Here is a 24502-nt window from a genome sequence, read left to right as displayed (position 1 = left end):
GATTATGTAATGGTCAAAAATGGATGTTTCCGTAGAAATATGATGCCCAATATTTTTCGCGATTACAGTACTTACTTCCTTTTTACTTCGTACAAGTAAGTATCTTCGTACAAGAACGTATATTGACCTACATATTCTTATATAAACAATACCTAAGTGCAGTATATAAATATTTCAAATCAATAAAAATATCCCAATGGCACCCTCAAGAGAAAATCAATAATTATTTAAATTATCCAAATTTTCAAATTACAAACATAATATGCACTATAAATCTTAATGTAAGTACAAAATAACGCTTCACGCTGTCAAAATGGCTCATCTTATTAAATATCATCAACTAAGTATTATTTCAACTAAAATACAAACACATAATATAAATAAGAGTTTACCCGATGAATTACACAAAAAAGTACGAAATTATCAATAAAAAAAATATGCACGCATTGTGACGCACAGGTATTGTTAGCAACCTCATCATTCGTATTCGAACAGCAACCGCACTCGTATTCGAACAACCGCATCATTCGTATTCGAGTAGAAACCGCATCATTCCTACTCGCATCGTATGAGTAACGAAATGGATGCGAGTAACGAAATTGATTTGTGAGTACCGAATCGGTACTTCGAGTCAACCGATGTACCCGTTACTCGGTAACGAATACATGCGGTTTGCTCCAGCTCTAGATTTGAAACGAAATCCAAAATGGCTGCGCCATGAGGTTAACTTGTATGGATATTTTTTGTTGCGTGAAAGGTAAGTTCAGTTGCAATACTTGTATGTTTACTTTTTTTGCTTTTCGAATTTATGTTATTTATGTCATTTTGACAGTTAAATGTTTCACAGCTTTATGAATTGTTACCATTCTGTCGTGAATTACGTGTATCTCGATGGCTGGCTGTCTTTTCAAATATCTAATTTGCCCTGCTATCCAAATGTTTATGACTGAATTTTTTTTAGTCTAGTTTATGCATTCAGTTTCAAAATAATATGTGTGATCAGATTGCTTATTATTTTATTGCAGCAATAAATTTATGTTAAATAGTGTGAACAATTGTATAAAAATAAGAGTTTGCATTGTTTTGTCCAAAATATGTATGGTTGAAACATTATCTTAATCTAGTTTGTAATTCAAGTTTTTTTGGGGGTACTGTTCTGTTATTGGGACCAGAATCGGGAATGTATGAACCTGTGTTCGTAAGTACGTGCATAGATGTGTATATGTAAACACACAAACATACAAATATACAAGCATACATAAATACAATTCTGAACCCGGTCCTGATAACAGAACAGTACCTTTTTTAAATCTTTTTTGAATATTTTATAAAAGGATTAAGCATTTTTCAAACTGCATATCATTTTAAGATTCGACTTGCAGGAAGACAAAATATGGTCATTCAATCAAATGCTTATGATTGCTTTTAACATTTTCTCATAAATATTGTTTGCATTTTTATTGTATTTTAGATACTTTAGTTATGTAAAGTGAACATGAGAATATTAGGAAAGCTGAAGAATATGAATAGTTACCATAATACATGTATTTTTTCATCGAGCCCATTGTTTTAGAAACCAATGCACCATTATTATATGCTGGCTTATTTTATAGTTATACGCAGTTTAATTTTATGTTCATGTTACTGTAGTATTGTCATTATAATAAAAGTATTGATAATTTTTGTTGAATCTTGCAAGTTGCCTAACATTCAGAATTATTACTACCGAATTTTACTGATAGGTTTTTTCGAGTTGACATAATCTGTCTGATAAATAAAATAAACTGGTGTTTAAATTATATGCATTTCTCTTAATGTTTCATTGAAAGTGAGATGGAAATATAAATGCTATCCAGAAAAGTGAATTCTTTTTGCCTGAAATAACAAACTGTACTAAATGATTAATGTTTATATCATTTTAGAAATGTCAATATTAAAGTTTCTCCCCCTTCTCTTCTTTGATTTTGAAATAATTTATAATAAAATAATATATGCATAAGTGTAATTAATGTAAAGTGTCATTCAATAATATAATTTATTTTTACTGATATTTTTATATTTCTTATCTGGGTTTTCTTTTGGTGTTAGAAGGAGGAAAAGACTGTAATGTTTTAATTAAAACATTACAGTCTTTTAAATAACACAGTTACAGTAATGTTTATTGAAGCAATCAGTACTGTGTGATTGCCAGTGATTGAATAATGTTAAAATGCATTGTTCATAAGGAAATTTGCTTATCTTTGTGTTATAGGTTTTATTTTGACACAAGCTGAAATTTGAATTATTGGAAGCACTTTGAAAACCCGAATTATTTCCTGAATCATTAATCAGGCCAATATATAACATACAAATTTTCATACAAAATTATTTCTTTGAGCATATTATAAAGAGCTCATTTAATTTTATTATTTGTACAAATTTTAGACAAAAGTAGCATGTAACAGTTAAAGATTTATTGAAGCCTACTTGTTACTTGTGGTAACAAAGAAGTGTGAAAGATATTGTCACATTAGCAAACATAATGATCATTGATGCTTAGTTTAGTAATTTTATAATATATAGAGAAATGCTGGGAACTTTTAGAAGTAGACATTTCGGAAATGATGGGCTTGATAAGAAATTTACATGGTTTTATTATTTATTCTTTAGTTAAGAATGGATTTTAGATGTTCATGTGAAAGAATTCTGTTTAATTATATGTGAAAGAATTCTGTTTATTTATATGTGAAAGAATAGTTAAAGTTTGGCATTTAAAAAAATGAATTAATAACATGCAATTATCTTTTTATTATACATATATTACTATATATTTCTAATGCGCTATGTAAATGTCAGTGCTAAACAATTGAGATACTATTGTCAGGGCAATCTTTTCTTATACATGAAAAATTCTGATACTTTCTTATCATCTGCCCTCACAGCTTCAACTTATGCTAAAACAGCAAGTGTATGCACACGATAATAGCAAACTATGAATATGCATACCACATACATGTATTTACATGCTTTATTTTTAATCTTTATTTCTGAACTGTATTCCATTGGATGAAAAATATGTGAATATTGACCCAATGTATATATTTTTTTGTGTGTGCATCCTAAAATTTCTTGTTTCTTATAAAGTGCTTATTTGAATTACTACTTGTGAACAGAGCAGTAGATATGAACCATAAACTAACCATTTTGCCAATTTTCACAGCCTTGCAGATAGTCAGAAAGCACCAAAATTTGTAATAATGTTAAGTTTAAATGATGTTCTATACTTTTGTGTTAATTTTTCTATTCTATTAATTCTATTACTGTGTTATCAAACTTTCTGCAGGAATTTCAACTGGTTAAGATGTTATTACCATGTGGAGAAGAATTTGGTTTTCAAGCTAGAAAAAATTGCAGCTGAAGGATTTTGTAGAAGGTCAGTCAAACTGGTTTTAGTTAATTATAATTTAATTTTGGGTGAAGAATTCTCAAATTTATTTATCATAAGTGTCTAAAGGTCTTCTAAATTAAATTCTGCTTGTTTTTGAAATTTTTCATGACATTAATTCTTTGATTATTATTATTTTTTTTAATTTACTAACTTATATCCAGGCACATAATGTTGCATTTAATGCCATACCTTAAATATTGTAAAATGTTAAAATAATACATTTCACATAAAAATGTGGTTGTGACAGTAAATTTTCGGGGATGTTTCCATAACCGGCACTTGGCGAAATTGCGGATTTGTTTACATCGGAAGTGAGCGTACGTGCGCCAGAATATGGTAACCCTGATAATTGTTGCAACCCACACAGGGAATTTTCCTGAAGGAGGAAAAGGGAAATTTTCTGTTTACTTTTCGAACATTACGGTAAGAGAAAATAAAGTTTGAAAGTCGCAAATCATTATTAGTTCATATTTTCGCAAAACGTTTATGGGGTTTATTTTTCGAACATTACGGTAAAAGAAAATAAAGTTTTTTATATTTTCGCAAAACGTTTATGGGGTTTTGGGAGTATCATTATTAGTTCATATTTTCGCAAAACGTTTATGGGGTTTATTTTTCGAACATTACGGTAAAAGAAAATAAAGTTTTTTATATTTTCGCAAAACGTTTATGGGGTTTTGGAAGTTAAAAAATGAAGCAAATTATTATTATTAACATAACAAAAAGTTCCTTTTTTAAGTATTATATATGTTATAAATATTGCTATTGCCATGAAGACAAACTGGGCAAAGTTAAAATGAAACCAACAACAACAGCATTTAATTTATTATAGCTTTTTTCTTACTTTTACTAGAATTCTAATGATAAAATGATTAGTGCATTTAAATACATATTAAATGAAAATATTAAAATAAATATGGAGATGCATTAAATATGATTTGGACTAATTTAATTATGTATTCTTACATATATAGCTATGCCCATTTAATTTTTCTCAATAAAAATAATTAAGCTATCCTTATTATTTTTATATATCTATACATTTTTTAACTCTGCACATAGCTACTCAGAAAGAAAGATATATGGGTAGGATATAAGAAAATAAAAATTATTAATCTTCAAAGTCAAATGGATATAGCTGTAGTATATGATTTCAAAAAAAGTAAATCATTAGAATATTAAGCTGAAAATATAAGTCTGAAGGAAAGAGATTTTTCTTAAATTCAAACTGTGCACAAAACATTTCAGATGCATTCAAACTCTGAACTGGAACATGCTAATTTACTGTTGTGGAACTAATATGAAAATAATATTGTTGACAGTATAGTAGTGTACCACCAAGCAAAGCTTCGATGACACCACAAAGCCAAATGATAACTGGTTTAATTTTTACTCTTTTTATGCATAAAATGTCATAGTTGTTAGTATCTCATTAAAATGTATTTTCTAATAATATAATGATTTGCAAATGATGGAAATTTACCTGTCATTAAAGCATTTTGTTCTAAACATGCTTCAGCTTATCAAAGAAGTTAAAGCTATTCCAACCTATCCCCCATATTAAAGTTTTTTTGATTAAATCAGGTTCATGTCTAATGCATCAAAAATATAAATAAACCTTCTTTAGTATTTGTCAAACATCAGTTCTCATGGCCTTAAATTGGATGCAAGATTTATTTCACAAAGTTATGTTTTCACTTATGGGGCAAAACTTTTAAATTTGTTATTTGAATCTGTTACATTAGTCTTTATTTTAAAGAATATATTGTATGTCATATGGCCATGAAGGCAACCTGGTTAAAGTAGAAATGAAATCAAACTTTCTAATTAATGGGATTTGAAGCCATTGTGTTATACTTCGAGGAATATGTTATATGGTAAATATGTGTGCTCATGTTTTTCCTGGAAAGGGCATAACATTTTTTTACAGAAATAAGTTACCAACCTAAATCTATTGCCATGGCAATTAAATTTTTCTGAAAGAGCAGGATTATTTATAAGCCAAGTGCTAAACCTTTGTATTGTTACCCTGATCATGAAATTTTAAATGGTGATTTCAGGTTGAACTGCCCTTCAATGAAAGCTTTTGCTCGATGTGTGGCCTGTAATAGCAATAAATGGGACTTTTGTGAACTGAAATCTGTTAGGCTTTCCAAAATCCAGAAAGGTAAAGTTTAACTTTTTATTTAAGCCTAATGTTCTTAAAGTATATTAGAATATCCATAGGTGACATTTGATTATTGTTTAATAAAGACACCATAACAAAATAAGCTGATTGAATCACCAAATTTGTAACTTGTAACTTTTAAATATATCCAGACTGTCTGCTTTAATAAGGAAGTAACATACAGTGCATATATAGTAGTGTTTTGATTTTCATTTATCATTTTATTCTGTTTTAAGTATGAGTTCAGCAATGCTCCAACATAAGGTATTCCAATTTATATGAGCTTTAAGTCATACAGCTCCTTATTTTATTTTGCATATTTATACTTGTTTTGAAATTGTCAATAATTCATAAAATGCTGATGAGCAAAACATTACTATGCCTATATATAAGAATTAGCTTTAATGAAATAAGAAGCATCAAAGTATATGCTAATTGCCCTAAAACTCCATACCCTTCTTCAAAACAGTACTTCAGTTATAACTGTGTTAACAAACGATGCAGTTGTTCAACATTTTTATACACTGTGCTGTTACTTTCATACTTTGGTTCAGGAAAGTAAATGGGATTTGATATTCTATATTTCTTCTTTTTTCCCCACATTATAATTATGAATCGAGTTATCAGAAAAGAATAATTAATTTTATGAAACCATTAGCATCAGAATAACTCCATTTCTTGCACATGTACTTTTTGTTTCCAATGGTGGATGCTTGCCTATGCCGGCATTGGCCACTCCTAAAATCAGATATGGTGATCTATTATGGAGGCACCTAATAGGCAGGCCACCTTTGCCTCCTATGAAGGGACAGATAATTTACATCCATGCCTTGTTCGTTATTCGAATCCGGGTCCCTCAGTATTGTACTCAGGCTTTCCTAATCACTATACCATCCGGGCAGCTACGACTTTATTTTAATATGCTATTTTGTATTGATATGTAATATGAAAAATAAAAAAATAAATTTTTATTATGTATTTTTTAAAACAAGTGCTTTTTAGTCATTGGTTCTATTTAACTAGAATTCACATGTATTGTTTTATATGCAAAATAAATACAACCCAGACTGATTGGAATCTGACTTCAGAGCTTTCGCTCGTTGCATCTGTCACATAGCTTCAGAGCTGTAACTGTGTTATATTTAATTTTTAGTACTTAAATATTAATTTGTTAAAGTTAAAAAGTAATAAAGCTGAAGAATGTCAATGTGATATATTTCTTAACAATAATGTGCAGTAGTCCCTCTTTAAAAATGGTTTTGATTATCTGCAGACAATAAAAATTGAGAAAATTATGAAAATTAGATTATTTTGTTGAATTCAAATTGGCCAAATGATAAAGATATACAGTCAAAAGTCGTTAATTCGGACACCCATAATCCGGAATGATCTATAATCCGGACCTCAAAGCTACAAACTTTCTGCGCATGCGTTGCGTTCACGCATGCGCACAGGCGTTTAAGAGTGCGCGTAAGACCTTTACGGCTGCGAATATGTTTGTGCACATGCGCGTTTAATGCGTAACGGAGGTATAAGCTAAGCTAAAATTATCTGATTCAGTTAATGTTGCACATTGCGTTGCTCCTTAATCTTTGAATTGGATCCTGCTTATTATTTTTTGCAGACTTTTAGAACAATTCCATAAAAGTAAGCTTGAACTTTCGATTATGTCAAATAGAATTTCCGATATATATTTACTAATATGTAATTTATATCTACAAAGTGAAAGTATGCTCTGAAATTTGAAATCTGTTTATCAATTTCACGCCGCGGATTGGAAGTTGATCTGTCAGCACTATCCTTATCTTCAGGGCAGATGTTTTTATTTTATTTGGCTTATAATTCCTTACTAAGTATAGTATTTCATGTCTATGTACTCCGTCTTTGATATGATTTAAATCAAGTTCCTCGTCATTATAATTCGCTTTCGATAGTGAAGAAAGTGACCCAGAGGTTATTGAAAACGAAAACATTTCCATTGACAAATTAGTCGGTATTCTCAACACAGCAATTATAGGACTTGAACAGCGGAACTTTGTAACTAAACGAGAAATTATGTCTGTTTAATAGAATTAAAGAGAAAGTGTTATCACATGAAACGAAGCAACTTACATTGAAATAAATGTTTAATAAAGTAAACAAATAAATATTAAGCTTTTTCTTTTTGTAAATTTTGATACCCTTTAGATCATAATTGTTCTTTATTTCATAAATTATGGTTTCATATTTTTAATTTTATAATTTCTGCTTGCCATCTTACCAGATTTAAACTGATGATCTATAATCCAGAAAAATCGATAATCCGGAATCGCCGAAGTCCCGACGAGTCCGGATTAACGACTTTTGACTGTACTTGCATATAAATCACTTCTGCATATGATTGAAGCTTTACAATATGTGCTTGTTAACTTCAGTTGTCTATAGTATTATTATTATGACAGTTTAACACTTGATATTTGCAGCACATTACCTCAGATTAGAACTATAGGATAAAATGTAGTTGAAAACTTTGGGAGGTTATAAATGAAATAAACGCAGAAGAAATTAACTCAAGCCATTACTATTGTGAATGAATAACAGAGCAGTTAGAAAATTTATTATAATTCAGAATTAATGTTTAGTACTGGCAAAGAGAAAGTGAATAGTGTATTAAGTTAGATAGTTTTCACAATAGAAATATTAACTTAAATAAAAAGAACAAAACTATAAATTTTCCCTCATTAATTATTAATATTTTTATTATGTTTCATTATTAAACATGTTTATTACTTGTGTATCCTGCCAAATAGACTGGCTGCATGGAAGTTTTCATAATTTTCTCTATGTGTGACATGAATTTATGCATCCAAAATGCTAACCTTTATATGCAACACTCACTCATTTCTAATGCTTTAAAGTCCCAATACTCATTTAATTTAGCATTTGCAGTATCAGCGTTGTTACACTATGAGTATTACTAATATTTTAATTCAGTGCTGCTTTCTAATTACTTTCACGTTTATTTTATTCAATAAATAAATTAACTAAAATATAAAATTTATTGTGAATCGATTTTGTAATTATTTATGTTTATAATTTTTATCCCTTCCAGCTGATTAGGTGTGCAGAAGCAGCAGACTTGTAAATGTGAAGGAGCTATTTGCTTAGTTATGCAGTAGAATTCACCACCCTGCGGCAAGCTTCATTAAAGCTGTGAACAGCCAAGCTAACCATCTTCAGGGCAAGTAGCTGCATCAAGCAAACCCAGTGACATTCCAAAGAGGAATGTCAGTCAAAATAAAAACTTAATACCTAAATCTCGGAAAATCAGACAATTAAGCCACAAATCTTGTGACCAATTTTTCAGTTGCTGTGCTTAGTGCGATAAAGTTATATGGCAATAAACTGAAAAGCTATGGCAGGTATTCTATTGTACCCTTTAATGAAATCAATTTAAAGCAAGCTTATCATATGATAAGCAAAATGATTGTATCATTGGATGGTAATGATTGTATTGCTGGGTATGCAGGCTATGGTTCTACAATGAGCCAAATGTAATATCTCAGTATGCTGTGACTATTAAAATTATAAATTATGTATTATTACTTCATATTGGTCATTATGTTCCAAAATAAATGCTCTTTTTATATAGAACTATATAAATGTAGAAAATCTGAGAAGTTAATTTTATATGGAAAGCCTTCGTGCAAAATTAATAGCATCTTGTTAATTTTATATATGTTTTGTGAAAGTAATTGCTGCTGAGTCTAGAATTAATGCATTATCTGAGATTTGAGACAAAATTTGTCAAATTAGAAGATAGTGAAATAGATAAATAGGAAATGAAACATGAAATTTATATATTTAATATTGAAATAAATATCTCAGTAAAGTGGCTGTATGTAAAGTATAATGATGCAATTTTTATAATTTTTTACTAAAATGCTAAAATTATGTGCTATGAAAATTTTATTTTCATTAATATTTATAATTTTTTCCTCGCAAATTTTTATCCAAGGTGTATATGTTTTAGCTATTTTAGATTTTTCTGTTTTAATGTTAAAAATATCTTCTTTATCAGCATTACATTAAAATCCATCTCATAATCATTTGAAAATGAAGGAAATTTCATTCTTTTCAATAGTTTAAGAATATTTTCATAAAACATAATTATAGAAAAAATGAACTGATACATTTTTAGTTATATATATGTAAAGAAAATTTTTTAGAAGGATCCTTTTTTCCATACCAGAAACATTTCATGAGCTGTAATATGTAATATTAGTTGGCCTAATATGTAAAAGGAATGTTTAATCAAATTATTTTTATTATGCTTTTATAAATATCACTATAATTTTAAGAGTTATTGAATTTAAAAGTGAAAGAAAAAGCTACAGTTATTTCAAGACTCTTTAATAAAACAATTCTTTATTCTTGTATTCTCGTATGAAAATTTTCTGTATATTTAACATAAAATTGTATGCATGTAAATAAATTTTTTAATTTATTATTATCATTCTGTTAGCTTCAATTTTTATTCTCAATAAATTTGATACATATATTTAATATTCAGCTAAGTTTTATTAACCATGACTGATAAGCATTTTAAATTTCATCCTGTCAAAAAATTTAAAATTCCCTTTTTTTCTTGTAATTTTTTCGTACACCTCTCATTTTCTGTTTAATTGTAAATATTGCATACTTATAATTTTATAAAGCATAACTTCCCTTCCCTGAAAAAGCACACAGATTCATTCTTAATTTAAAATTCAATTACAAGTCCAATGTGAAAATGAATTAGCCAATGGAACAAAATAACACATATGTCTTTAATAGAGGACAACATATCAATAATTCCCTTAGTTTCATTTATCCCATTAGCTTCTTTACCTATTAAAAAAATTCTGATCCCCCCCCTCATGGGGGAATCAGAATTTCAGTGTAAAGTCATAAATACCACTAATGCACACATTTACATATACACATTTGCTTCCCCTTAATGTAGTTTAAGTAATGTTACTCTTCATTGATAATGTTTATTTTTATTTTAACTTTGCCTGTATTATTCACTTTTAAAATAAGCACAAATTTCTATTCTGTTTTTTTGGTTATCAGTATTTATTTCAAGATTCACACATCTGCAATTTCCAGCTTCATTTATTAAAATATATTATGCATTTTACTCATTATTTACATTATTTATACATTATTACTGGTATTAATCTTATTATCTTTTATGGATTGTAAACTGACTCTGGATGAAGGAAATTTCCATTATTAAATATTTTCTATTAGCTTAAATAAAACATAAATACACACACGCAGAATCTTTGAAATAGGTTTTATGCGTAGTATATTGACTGATCTAAGGATGGAAAAGTTGTACAAATAGAACATGTAATTTTGTAAAATCATTACATTTGTGAAAGTAAGAAATAGGGCAAATATGCAAAATTCTATCTGCAGTGCCAGACTTAATTATCGATGCTCAGGATGGAAATCTCACTTGGTCACCCTATATCGGAATGATCACCATACAAAATGTCAACACAAATATAAAATTAACATTTATTTAATTAAAATTAAATATTTGAATTGATTTGAAAAGCAAGTCTTAAGATTAAGGGGGAAAATTACATTTAGAAAACAAATTTATATTTAAAAATGCTTATTAATCAGCTATTTTTGATGATTTAAAAAATATTGTTAACTTTTCTAAAAATAAAAAAGCTATAACTGTTTTTAGTGAATTTTGACTTACGAAAGTTTGTTTATAGTTTTGTCAAAAATTCATTAACATGTTTAGCTACCGTATGTTCAATGCAAAAAGACTGACAAGCCATTAAATCTTGGCACCTTGTTGATCGAAGATATTCAAAAAGCTTCTCTAGCATGGAGCAACTGAAACATACACCATCCCAAAGATATCTTTAGTGCCAATTATGAGTTAGGGATTGATTCTCCCAATACAGACCACATTTTAGCTTCATTTTTTTTTAATACATACTTAAAAACTTAAGGTTCTTCGGAGGCCTCTCCTCTTAATCAGTGGCCTGGCTGTTCTGCTCCCCCTGGTACTCTTCTGCCTAGCCAGAATATGAAAAAGGTGCAATACCCTAGCCAAATTTTCCATTGCGGTAATAAAGGAGAAAATTCCTTGCATTCTCCCCCACTTCTAGTACGACAAGGAAGGTAAGGATCAGTTGCTAAATCCTGATAGTGACATATTATAGGCTACCACATTTTACTTCAGGCGCCAATAGGCAGGGAAAATATACGTTGCCCTCGCCGAGTTTCGAACTCCTAACCTCATGATTTCTAGGCGGGCGGGCTTCCGATTATACCATTAAAGACCGCTTTAAAGAGGAAAAAATACCTATAACTCTTCCTATTAATAATGATTAGTTTTTCTCAGACTTCGTTTGGCTTATTAAATTACGGCAAAGCACTCGAGGGCTATCTGCATTAAGGGAGGGATGCCTTCGTGGAGGACTTTTTAAGGGAAACTGGCTCGTATACACGTCACACATGGGGAAAACCACGAAAAGACCCATGCAGCCAGCCCGTTCGCGGGATTCGAACCTCGGACCGAACTACCAGTGTTCAGCGACGTTACCGGTCGGCCGCTGGTGGGCCCCTTGTTTTCCAGTTAATTAATTTAATGTGGCTTCATGTTTTATAGTTTTACTAGCTTTTATCCACGGCTTCGCTCGCGTTAATGTCCTTAAATAAGTTTCAACTTCGCGTGAATTTTAAAAATACACTCTGCGTAAAATTTCAGTAAATACTGCTTTTCTTCTATACCTATAGACCGCGGATATTTTGTATTTACGTGGAGTGTATCGCCATGAAATCTAGTAAAACTGCTACGTATATTTTCTTAATGACTGAAAAATTTTTGTGAAAGATGACCCGAAACCCGTAAATCCTGAAGGATTTCAAATAATAAAATTAAACAAGGAAAAATTTATAAATGTTACGCTTTCACGCCTTAATTACTTAACGGATCATCATGAAATTTTCAAGAAATATTTTTGATATATTAGCAGGGGCGTAGCTAGGATGAGGCTATCTGTCCCTGGGCCCAGCATCCAAGGGGCGCCTTATTGATGCTACGAAATTTTTGAATGAAATGTTTTCCATTTTTGGCACATAGAATGGGGCGCAAATGCTTCAGTTGTCCCCAGGCGCTGGAAACTCTAGCTATAGACAAGCCAAGTACCTGTGCGCGCAGACAAACTTTTATATCGTTTAACATTTAATGTTTATACAACGGCAATCATTTTAACTATAAAACTTATTGTATAGTTTAAGTTTCAACTGATAAGTTACATTATATAGCCTATAACCTTTTCTCATCTTTCTTGAAAATTTCATGGTGATCGGTTAAGTAATTAAAAAGTGAAAGGGTAATAAACAAACGAACAAACAAACTCGCATTCGCATTTATAATATTAGTTAGGATTATATAATATTAAAAACAATTTTTTTTTTCGTTATGACATAATTACGAATAACCTTGCTTTGTTAAGTTCCCCCACTTTAAAGATAACCTCTCATATGCATCGCAAAATACAATTCATCTTTCTGTTATATATACAGGCTGACTCATCTTTAATAAAAATCAAACGAAATAAACCGTATTTATATGGAGCAACAAGGCCAGAAATGGAAAAACAGATAAATCTGTATTTAGTACCAGTGCTCCTGGTAGGCACTTGGAGAGCTTTCTGATTCCAACCACAGAGTATATACCGTTTTACGAATTCAGAGTTTGCAGACATTCACTTCGTGTATCAAACAGCTGACGGCAATGGAGGAGCCACTGTAAGAATGTATGGGAAAAGGTGCCCAACCACATGTGTATCATAATATTAATGTTTGCACATTTGCATCAGAACCTGTTTCAATGAACATGGTCTCTTCAGGGTAAGAATATAGAATGTCAAATGGCAAAGATCAACCGAAACACCTGGTATATAGGAGGATGGGTCGCATGTTATGGAAGCTGTGTATATGCTTATACCAAAATTAAAATGCACAAACATATATGCAATTGTGGCTCCAACAGGAGTATCTAGAATCAATGGATATTATGCAACTCACCTTGCCTTTCTTTAATTTTATCTGCAATGTGCCCAGTTATTGCGATGATAATCTGCGATGTATGGTATTTTTTTGCGGTGGTTCTTAGAGACTTCTTCAAAATAGCACCCAGATATAATGGTGAATACACCTTTATAAAGATCGATCGCTGTTCGAAAAAATAAAATTCTTTGTAAGGGTGCCTTGGCATAAAGGCATGTGAACCTTACAAAAAATCAATCTGTAATTTTGAAAAATGCAACCTCTGTAAGGATACGGACAATTTAAGGCAGGTCTCTTTATGCGAATGGGGTTTTCATTTGCATTGCAGATTAATTAATTAATGATGCAGTGGATGGAATTAATTTTCGGAACTTTTGTGAAAAACAAGATCTTTCTACGGAAACGCTCGTCACACATTTCTCAAAGGGTACATTTATACAAAGTCCAGTGAAGTGAATTTGCATAAAGGTGCCGAAGATTTATTTGATCCTTCGCTTAATTAATTAGTCAGAAGAGGCGTAGCTAGGGTTTTCGGCGCCCGGGGACAACCGAAGATTTTGCGCCCCTTTCTCTGTGTCAAGAACGGAAAACATTTCATTCGAAAATTTCGTAACATTAATTTCGCGCCCCCTGAATTCTGCGCCCGGGGATAGATGTCCTCCCTTGCCCCACCCTAGCTACTCCACTGCTAGTCAGTAATGAAAACAAAAATTGAACTTACATAAGTATGCACTTTTATGAAGAGTGCTTTTCTGAAGTTAGAAAATGATACTCATCAGGGACGCTCGTCTTCAAGGCAGGCGCATTTCTAACAATTTCTTTAGGTAACAAGGATTATCAAACAACAACGATTTGCACAGGTGTGCAAGTATCTTTATGATGCAGGGCCGTTCCTAGTGAAGGTGGAGAGCGTAAAAGTAAGCGGGCTTCGAAAATCAGGGGCGGCCGGACTTCCGCGATACCTAAATATTTCAAATTCATTGTAAATACTTGTCATATTATGTCAGTACTTGTTATACAATGTGTCATATGTAAGTACTTAGTGAGTATGAAATATAAATTTTATTAATCATTGAGCATTTTGTTTTAAATTTGGGGGCGGCAATCTCGAATGTACTCGGGCATCTAATGGCCTAGGAACGGCCCAGTTATGATGTACTCCTTATCAAACCATCTTGATTCAAGGCAAACTAGATATCTAGTTGGCTTGCTTGATTCTTTTAACAGAGCCCTTGTGATCTAGAATTTAGAAGCTGTATTTATAGATGATAAAGTCCAGTAAAGTGAATTTGCATAAAGGTGCCGAAGATTTATTTGATCCTTTGCTTAATTAATTAGTCAGTAATGAAAACAAAAATTGAACTTACATAAGGATGCACTTATGTAAGTTCAGTTTTCCTCCTTTCTTATAAAGAGGTCTTCTAGATCTCAGCGCAGACTGTGGATTCAGATGAACTCACTGCTACTCAGTCTCATGTTGCGTGACACCGCTTCGCCATTTTTAATATGTAAGTGGATGACTGTTTACTGAGCCTATACCTACTACTACTCAAGATGGGAGAGTAAGATTTTTGTAGGCGAGATTTCACATGATTTCTGAAGATAATCCCATGACTCTGAGCCACTGTTTATGATTCCAACCCGAGTGGCTCCAGCCCATTACGTCATTCATGCATGTGAGTATTAAGTGAAATTTTGTAAAGCAATGGGTTGGGGCATGATGAACCTCTGTCGAAGCTCCCATATTCACATGAATTATTTAGCACGAATTCCTTTCTGAGGAAGACACAAAGCTAGATTTAGACTTGATAAGGCTCTAGGCTGTTTGAAATATAGGGCCCTTTATAAGTCTGTTATACTATATTTTAATTTTAGGGGGGCGAAGAAAGTGGGGGCCCTAAGCTATATATAATAGTAGCTTATATGTGTAGCTTATACGTAAATCCTGCACTGGAAAGACACTTGAGACCAATGTGCATTAAATGGCTGTTGTTTCTGATCTAGGGCTTGCTGGAATAACTGCAAAAGTAGCTACTATTAAGCTACGAAATTGAAGGTGCCTTTGTAAATATTTGGCAATCCATGTGGAGTTAATGACGGGGATGCATTACAGAAATTAGCTGAAATTTCAAACATCGTTTTTAAAACCCTATTATGCGGCTACAAGTTTTGTTAGCTGATCTTCTTACGTTTATTCAATCGGGCCAAAGCTCTATTTATACTGTTATTAATGTTTGATAAGCCAGTAATAATATTTGATTCACTGTGATAATACAGATAAGTAAACTGGAATCACTCTAGCTAATAAATGAAGCTTTTAAAAAAGTTACATTTTCATTAAAAAAAAGTTTTTTTAATCTTGAATTTAATTTTTCTTTCCAAAAATGTAATTTAGAATTGTAAATAGGCAGACAGAAGAGCATCATGGATGATTAATAACTGCTCGGCGCTAAATTCTCAAATGTACATAAATAAGTATATTTAGTATAATTGTTTGCAGCGAAATAACCTATACCATTCTGTTTGAAATAATTTACTGTATTTTATTTTAATCAAATTAGAAAGCAGTATTATTAATTATACATTCTGAACTGTAAAAACAAGACCTTAAATATAATCAAATGTAGATTGTGAATAAACATAAGAGTAGGAATATAAGAAAAATTATACTATGTAACAATTTTATATTTGTTTATTGGCAATAAATAGCAGTTCTAATATCAATAATTCTATTTACAAGAACTTGCAGAACTTCTTAATAAATTTTGCCAAAATTATTAACTTAACGATCCGAGTTCATCGTTCACTGCAACCGTAACTAGTAACCGTAACTTTGGGCGCCAAATCGATCGCGCGCGGAAAGGATGTCTCGTGTACAAAGTAAGTGCTAATTTGTTATTAATGCAATTTAATATTATTATTTATATATATTATGATATAAATTCAATTTAATTTCATATATTGTCAGAGGATGCTAACGAGAATAAAGTAAATTCGTAGTTTAAAACGATTACTTAACTTATCCCTTACTTACGATACTGAGAATTTTTTTTTTTTGCTTTTACTGTATGTTTTAAGCGTTTTTAAGTATTTCTAGATTTATAAAAATAGTTTATGTATTTATAAAAGAGTAGGTTTCTTGATTAATTTTATGATAGATATTTCTTTTAGTTTTAAAGCATGAAACTATATTGTAAAGCTGATTTCTGCAAATCGTATATTTGAAAACATTAAGTAGTTGTATTTAATGTAATTTAAGCAATTTCGTTTATTATTTCTTAAACTTTTGCCCAGCAAAAAATATTATATATATATATTTTTTTTTATAATCGCATATTTGAAAATATTAAGCAGTTGTATTTAATGTAATTTAAGCAATTTCGTTTATTATTTCTTAAACTTTTGCCCAGCAAAAAAATATTATATATATATATTTTTTATAATTTGCATTTCTGCTAAGCAGTTGTATTTAATGTAATTTAAACAATTTCATTTAATATTTCTTAAACTTGTGCTCAGCAAAAAAATATTATATTTTGTTTTTCTTATTATTTGCAGGTATCCTGATAGATATCTGAAGGAACAGCGATGAGTAGCCTTCAGGATGGCATCATAAATTCGTTCGTTTTTTCTTGTTCTTTCCAGGTTTGGTAGGTCAGAGTTGTTTTCCCTGTCCGATTTCCCTCGGACAGGGAAAACAATTTTGGCCGCCATCTTGGATTTCAAAAACGCGCATTTAGGAATTTTGACTGTATCAGAGTAATTTTGTTTCAGTTATTATAACATGCAAGGGAAAAAATTCATTCATAGCTCTGTATTTAAAATTAGTTAATTAAAGTCCTTAATAAAGAGGGACGTTTTGTTGTTTTTAATGTCGATAGAGTTTAATTCAAAAATATGCCACATTAAGGGTTACTTTTTAACCTAATTTAAAATTATCATTACTTTAACATGTCCAATAATTGTTATTTTAACTCCGATATTGTAATAATATCAAAATTCCCTATTTTTTGATAGGTAATCCAAATGTAAAACAAGAAAAGAAAAAATTAAAATGTAGAAGTATATTTGTTTCATACCTCTAACAAATAAAAACAACACGAGCACTTTTTACTGTCTATCTGCATAGTGTGGCATGTCCTGAAAGACTGAGATTTGTATGATCAAATCCATGTTTCAGTTAAAGGAAAATGCATGCGCAGTCTTCTGATTTTCCCTTCGATTAAGGATTCTGTATATACTAGCATAAGAAATATATTAGTTAATGCAGTGTTATACATCAATATTTATAGACAATTATTGTGGCTATGTTTATTATAATTTTGTTCACTGTAATGGCTGGAGTGCCTAAACCATCATGCTGTGTAAACAAAACTCAAATCTTCATCTCTGCATAATTCTCCACTAGTGTTTAAACCACTGAAATGGTGATTATGGTAGAACATCTTTGGTAAAAATTTACTCTACTGTAACCCTTGGCGAATCGTTTCTTTTTTTTATATCGTCACCTGAGAGGATCGGCACCAATTTCAAGGTGGCCGCTACACAAAACCAAAATAAGAAGTCAAAGACATACACAAACTCTGTGTCCATGTACACATCGACCTATTAAAACAGAGAACTGCACAAACTGGGCATTGTGCACTGCCTTAACTTTGTCCATGTACACATTGATCTATTTTCACTTTAAGAAAATCAGAAAGTTAAAAATATCATAGTTACCAGAAAAAATTCGCCACTGTCTTAACACACAGACAACCAAAAATACACAGAGGAATAAGTTACCAAAAATACATATTTCCTAACATAAAAACATTAAACAACAAATCTTCTAACAAAAATTAACACACAGAGACAAAAAAATAAATGAAACGTCATTTTTTTTAACATACCTTTTTTTTTTCACATGCATATGTTTAGGCTTCCCACCACCATCCTCCAGGTAAGCAATTCAATTAAATTTTTCGTCTCTTAGTCACCTCAGACATACTCAAACGATGGTACCCACACCAAAATAATAAACAGCATGTTCAAAATACAAGACCATACCACTTCCGTGCAACCAAACACAGCAATTGAAAAGAATGGTAAGAACCAAAAACCTGGGACTGTACAAAAGGTTTACTATTAAAAAAAGTAGCCCAAAACTAAATTTATCACAGCACGTTGGTAATATTTGCAGAAATAACTCCTTTTTGTTGACAAAAAAAGGGGGGTTTTTTTTCCCCCAAAGGCGCAATGGGCTTTCACATTTCACAAACAACCAATACCACTTTGCGATTTTTTTTCAGACAGAAACCAAGGTGTACCATACAGTAAAGATTAGCCACATCTTCATTTACTACTGTTACAAGTACTTCTCTGGTAAATTTCTGCGGTTAAATTCAAAAGTTTAAAATTGCATTAACATGATCAAGATTCAGAGTCATAGCTAGGGTTTTCAGCGCTCAGGGACAACTGAAGATTTCGCGCCCCCTACTGCTTGCCAAGGATGGAAAATATTTAATTCTAAAATGTTCTAACATCAGTTTGGCGCCCCTTGGATTCTGCACCCGGGAACAGATGCCCCCCTTGCCCCCCTCTAGCTACGCCCCTGATCAGATTTTATTTTCTGCACGTAGCTAACAATTACTTACGTGTTGTCAGATAAATGTTACCAGATGCAGTTAATTATTTTTTACTTGCCAATCTCATGAGACAAGTTTTTTTTGATCCTGCAAGACTTTACTTTGTGTTGCAAAATAAATTTATTCTCACTCTTTTTGGACTTGCCTACACATTAAATTTAAAATAGTTTTATGAATAGGTAAGATGTGATTATCATAATTTTGTTTCTCTCTTTATCTTGACAACTTTATATGTTGATTCAGTATCCAGGTTACCTACCAGTGGCTGATTGATAAAACTGCTCATATGTTCAGCTGGTGGTTTGAGTTTATTTTCTGACATAAAAAATTTTAAAAGGCATCCCCCATGTTTATTTTACTATAATCGAAAAATCAAATAATTGCTACTCTGTTTATAGGTACTAAATGTTAAAATATTTTAAATGCTTCCTTTAATTTGCATTCTAATAGTCATTTGTTTAAATTTAATTATGAATTATATTCACATATAGTAATTGTGAGTGTTTTTTTATTTTAGGTGCTGTGAAAGGCAATGACAGAGATCCAATTTATCAAGAGTTCTTATATACATAAGAATACATGGATATAAGATTGTTTTTCATGAATTCAAATAAAATGTGATAAATTGGATTAATAAAAACTATTTTGAATTTTGAAAAGTGTTTTTCCTCTGTTAATCATAATATAGTGCCATAAATTTCTGAATGTGATTATTTTTCATTCAAATAAATAGCTTTACAAAAATTTGTCATATTAATAGATATTGCATAATTTAGCATTATTATAAATATTTATTATAGAAGATTTAGCTGAACTACTTTTTTAGTCTCTTTGCAGATGAAGTCACAAAGGTAAGTGGTTAGATATTTTTCTGTATTCCCCATTAAGTAATTTTATCTGGTAAATTACCATTACTTATATACTAAAGGTGAAAGAATAAGCTTTCCTTCAAGATACAAAAATTTGCAGATATTTCAAAAAATTGGTATACGTAAAAAAGTTCTTAAATTGCCACATATGCGAAACTGAAAATGTTATATATGAAATAGTTCAGAAATATAAATATTTTCACTAATTTTTAACTATAATTCACTGCATTTGTTATATATAATCACAGTTTAAGGTAGCAGTGCTTTTCTCACTGTGATTTCTCATGTATTTTGATTTCTCTTTTGAGACCAAATAAAAAATGAAAACATTCTCGTTGACAATGAGAATTGAATAAAAGCTCACCTCAAAATAAAATGAATTAATAAATTTATGGAAAATTTTACATTGCATATATTGAGCAGAAAGAGTAAACTGAATATACTTAATGGAATTAATAATTGGTAGAGTTGATAGCAGAATAAAATGCCTTAATTGCATGGTAAACAGTAGATCTTTTGAAGTTTTTCTATGTTGCGTAAAATGCATATTTAAATTTTTGATATTGATTGTCATATAAATGGCAATTACTGTTTTATTTTGCTCTGAAATGAATGGTTAGTAATAAAATTCTGGATGAGACAACCTTTAACATGCGCTAGAATTTACAACGTTTAATTTGGTGCTGATTTCAACGGGTAAATTTCATTTTACTGAATTTTGCATAAAATAATACCAATGAACCATTGCAAATTATTTTCAGAACTTTTTTTTTTAATCTAAAAGGGCTATTAGTTTTGAAATGTGACTTCATATCGTACTCGTAAACTTGTTTCGCTTTTCATTCAAGTCTTGCCATTTGGCAAAATTTAACATATTTACCTTTAAAATCTAATATATTATTGACTAACAAGCCAAGCTATTTAAAAGCATTACACACAGTTCTTAACAATGCTTTTTTTAATTTTTAATCTGATTGATTTAAAATGCATTTAATTCATGATATATCTAATTGAAAACATTTTAATATTTCTACATAATTACATGATATATTTCTTCATTTTTCAAATATATAGAAGATATATAACTTTCTGGTGTCAGTATCTTATAAAAAGTTTTGCTATTTCCACTGCCCCATCTGTACATCTGTATTGATAATCTATGCATTCATAAACTTTTAGCCTCTTTGAGTGACTGCTAAAATCTGAGGCCTTTCAGATTTTTTTTTTTTTTTTAATTGTGTGAGCAGAAAGATAGAATTTTAGAAGAGCTTCTTGAGTTACCTTTTGAATGATATAAAGAATTGTTAACATAATGTCAAATTTTTACAACTAAATATTAAATATATAAAAAAGCCTGCAGCATTCTCATGTTACGAAAACATATTTATTTATTCTGAGGCTAGGAATTGATTTAGTTTTAAAAATACAATTTATTCCTTTTAACAATTTCCCAACAGTGTCATCAAAACACTATAAATTCCTTACATGTTTTAAAGAAAGATGATTCATTTATGTAAAGATTATTAAATAGGTAATTTTATTATTCAATTTTTAATACAAATTAACTGAAATTAGAAACTGATTTTGTAAAATAATATAATTATGAATAATTCAATTTGGGGGCTATTGGATGTTTAAAAATGATCAAAAGATTTTTAATATCTTAAAAATAAAAGAAAAATTTTCAGTTTTAATATTTTGTATTAATAATTCATTTTAATTTCCTTGCTCAGTTTTAATATATTCACAAATTCAGATTTAAAAACAAAATAAGTTTTATAAATATTTTCAACATTTCTGATTTTTCCATAGTAACCATAGGAGAACGATTTGAGAATATCTGTGTAAAAAAAAGTAGGTTTTAGATCATCACACCTTCACATACTTTCACTGGAATTTTCCTCTGTATATATACTGGGATGTGACACTAAGCAGTTGAGAGTATGTATTTAAGAGGTTAAAGAGATATTGTAACTAGTGTTTCAAATCCTGATAACATCCCATACGCTGTCGGTGGGACGTAGATAGGATGTCCTAAGGATATACTGGGATGTGACATTAAGCGCTCAGGAGGATGAGTTTAGGAGGAAATTGGGATATTACGGGATGTCCTGAGGATGTAGTAAGTAGGACTTTAAATCCTAATAACATCCCATATGCTGTCGATGGAACATAGATAGGATGTTTTTAGGATATAATGGGATGTGCTTAGGAGGGTTGTGGGATATCCCGGGATGTCCTGAGGATGTAGTAAGTAGGAGTTCATATCCTAATAACATCCCGCACGCTGTCGATGGGACTTGGTTAGGATGTCCTGAGGATATCCCGGGATGTGACATTAAGCACTCGGGAGGAGGTGTTTAGGAGGTTCGCGGGATATTCCGGGATGTCCTGAGGATGTGCGCATATCCCGCGAGCAACATCCTTGGGATATCCCAAGGATGTTTTTGTGCTATGTGGGTTGCATTCTCGTTCTGCTTGGTCAGTTCATATTCGTGTTTATTATGATCGTTATGCTTATATTATGAGTATATGTATGAATATTTATAATAGTATAGTTGCAGTAACTGCTGAAGTATAGATAAACTTCCAAAAATGGGTGTGTTTTTACACAGATTAGCTTTCTAAGGAATAATATTCGGAATGGCTTAAATAAAAGGAAAGTAATCGAATAGTCAAAATAATTTCATTTTCTTTGCCAATACATTATACAGTACGGAGGTTGGGAGTTTCTCCGCAAAATCTCTGATATTGAAGCAGCGGACTTTTTTTGGTCACTGTCCAATCTGGATTGAATAGGACTAAATGTTTTTGCGGTCTACCCAACCCAAGCGAAGATTGATTCTATTCCGGAAATTTAATACAGTCTGTTGAAAATTAGAATCAGAAACACCCCAGATTAGTAAGTCTCTTTCTTTTCCTTTATTTAGTTCTTTTTTCTCCGAATACCGGCAGGTGTTGATTCCGATTGCGTAATATCCCATATGGAAGAATTACGCCGCACGTATTGCGCAATAACGTTTGCGGTATTTTGCATTGATAATTAATTTTGATGTTCAGTCTGAGATTTGTTTATGCACACTTAAAAGAGTTTTACTGTGCTTTCTAAGCCGAATATTTCTCAGTTCCGTTGGTTTTTATATGATGCACATATCGAAATGTCAAAATAATTTATTTAGCTTAAATTTGAATCTAAAGAACAGCTACAATCTCCCCCACTCCTCTTTTTCCAGTTACTATCCGGAATATTCGGGAATTTCGAGTATGCGGGTTAGTTAAGCTTTTACTGTTAAAGGATGACTGAATGAAGCAATTTCCTGTCTTCTGATTTCAGAAATGTGCCTCTTTATTACTTAAATTACTTTGCTTGGGATATATGTTAAGGAAAAACTGTTATGCAATGAAAATTTAGAAAATGTTCAGAATTTTGATTTAAGTTAAATTATTTAAATATTAATATGAGTGGAAAAATAAATTGTATTTATTATTAGGTGCCAAACGAATACAATTAAAATGGCTTATTATTATTTATTTTCTATATTTTCAACTGAAATATCATCATTAAATTTTGTAATATAGTTTATTATTGCATAGTTTTTTTCTCTCATTGTAAACTAATTCTGTAAATTGAACTGTCATTTAAAATTTAAAAAAAAAAAAAAGTTAATTGTTTTCCATTGTTGAGGTAATGCTCATTCTCTTAATAAATATTGCATAGCTCATATTTTAAATTACAAGTCTAATTTTCCTTTAAAGGTTATGCAGTTGTGTATAATGTAATTAGACAGATGCTTATTTTTTCCTTAAAATGTGCTTGAAAAGTGCTTATAGGTGCTTATTTTTTCAACTAAAATGTGGCTATGAACCCTGGAGAATACCATATAAATCTACCCAGTATTACTAGCAGTCATTATGACTGTTCGTGGCGCTTTTAGGTATAACTAATAATATCTCCGTTAATTTTAATTTCATTCGATTTATATTTGTTACCAATAATTTTCGAGATATTTTAGGAAAATACCAAAATTTGTGACTTTTTAAGATAAAGGGGTTTTAAGGAATCCAAGGTCAAATGACGAAAGCAGTCAAAATGACTGCTCTGGCTCTTCTAGTGTTAATGTTTCCTTTTCAAGACTTTTTCGCACACTGAGAGCAGTGTTTGCATAAGATCTTCATGCATGGCGACGATGTCTTTACTACTGTTGCAATTGTTACATTGTGCGACGAGACTTTCAATATGGGTTGAGAGTGCATCTTTAAATTTGTTGAAGTTTATATACTTCGTTTTCCATCTGTTCTTTGTTATAAATTGGTGCTCCGAATCAATTCTGAACTCAATGTAGCG

The 24502-nt window shown here is 30.8% G+C and overlaps 1 protein-coding gene and 2 long non-coding RNA genes across 3 annotated transcripts in view; 2 read left to right on the top strand and 1 right to left on the bottom strand.

The window, feature by feature from the left end:
• Nucleotides 1–15034, bottom strand: part of LOC146995070 (uncharacterized) — a 29140-nt gene extending 14106 nt beyond the window's left edge. Inside the window, exon 1 of the long non-coding RNA XR_015043500.1 lies at nt 14383–15034. This is a non-coding gene — a long non-coding RNA (uncharacterized LOC146995070). The remainder of the gene's footprint in view (nt 1–14382) is intronic.
• On the top strand, nt 611–10089 carry LOC146995071 (uncharacterized). Its single transcript, XM_085825389.1, has 4 exons — nt 611–757; nt 3323–3412; nt 5488–5594; nt 8686–10089. The coding sequence occupies exons 1-4, from the start codon at nt 639–641 to the stop codon at nt 8691–8693; spliced, it is 324 nt and encodes a 107-aa protein (XP_085681515.1). The 5' UTR covers nt 611–638; the 3' UTR covers nt 8694–10089.
• A 1458-nt stretch (nt 15035–16492) lies between the features above and the next one.
• Nucleotides 16493–19947, top strand: LOC146995069 (uncharacterized). The gene is made up of 2 exons (XR_015043687.1): nt 16493–16541; nt 17220–19947. It is a non-coding gene; the product is annotated as an uncharacterized LOC146995069 (long non-coding RNA).
• The last annotated feature ends 4555 nt before the right edge of the window (nt 19948–24502 follow it).

This window comes from Stegodyphus dumicola, chromosome 10, assembly GCF_044657685.1.
Source record: "Stegodyphus dumicola isolate Sdum_Otavi_A_Nest chromosome 10, ASM4465768v1".
Taxonomy (NCBI): Eukaryota; Metazoa; Arthropoda; class Arachnida; order Araneae; family Eresidae; genus Stegodyphus; species Stegodyphus dumicola.
Note: the sequence above shows the minus strand (reverse complement) of the source record. Positions and strands in the feature narration are given on the sequence as shown.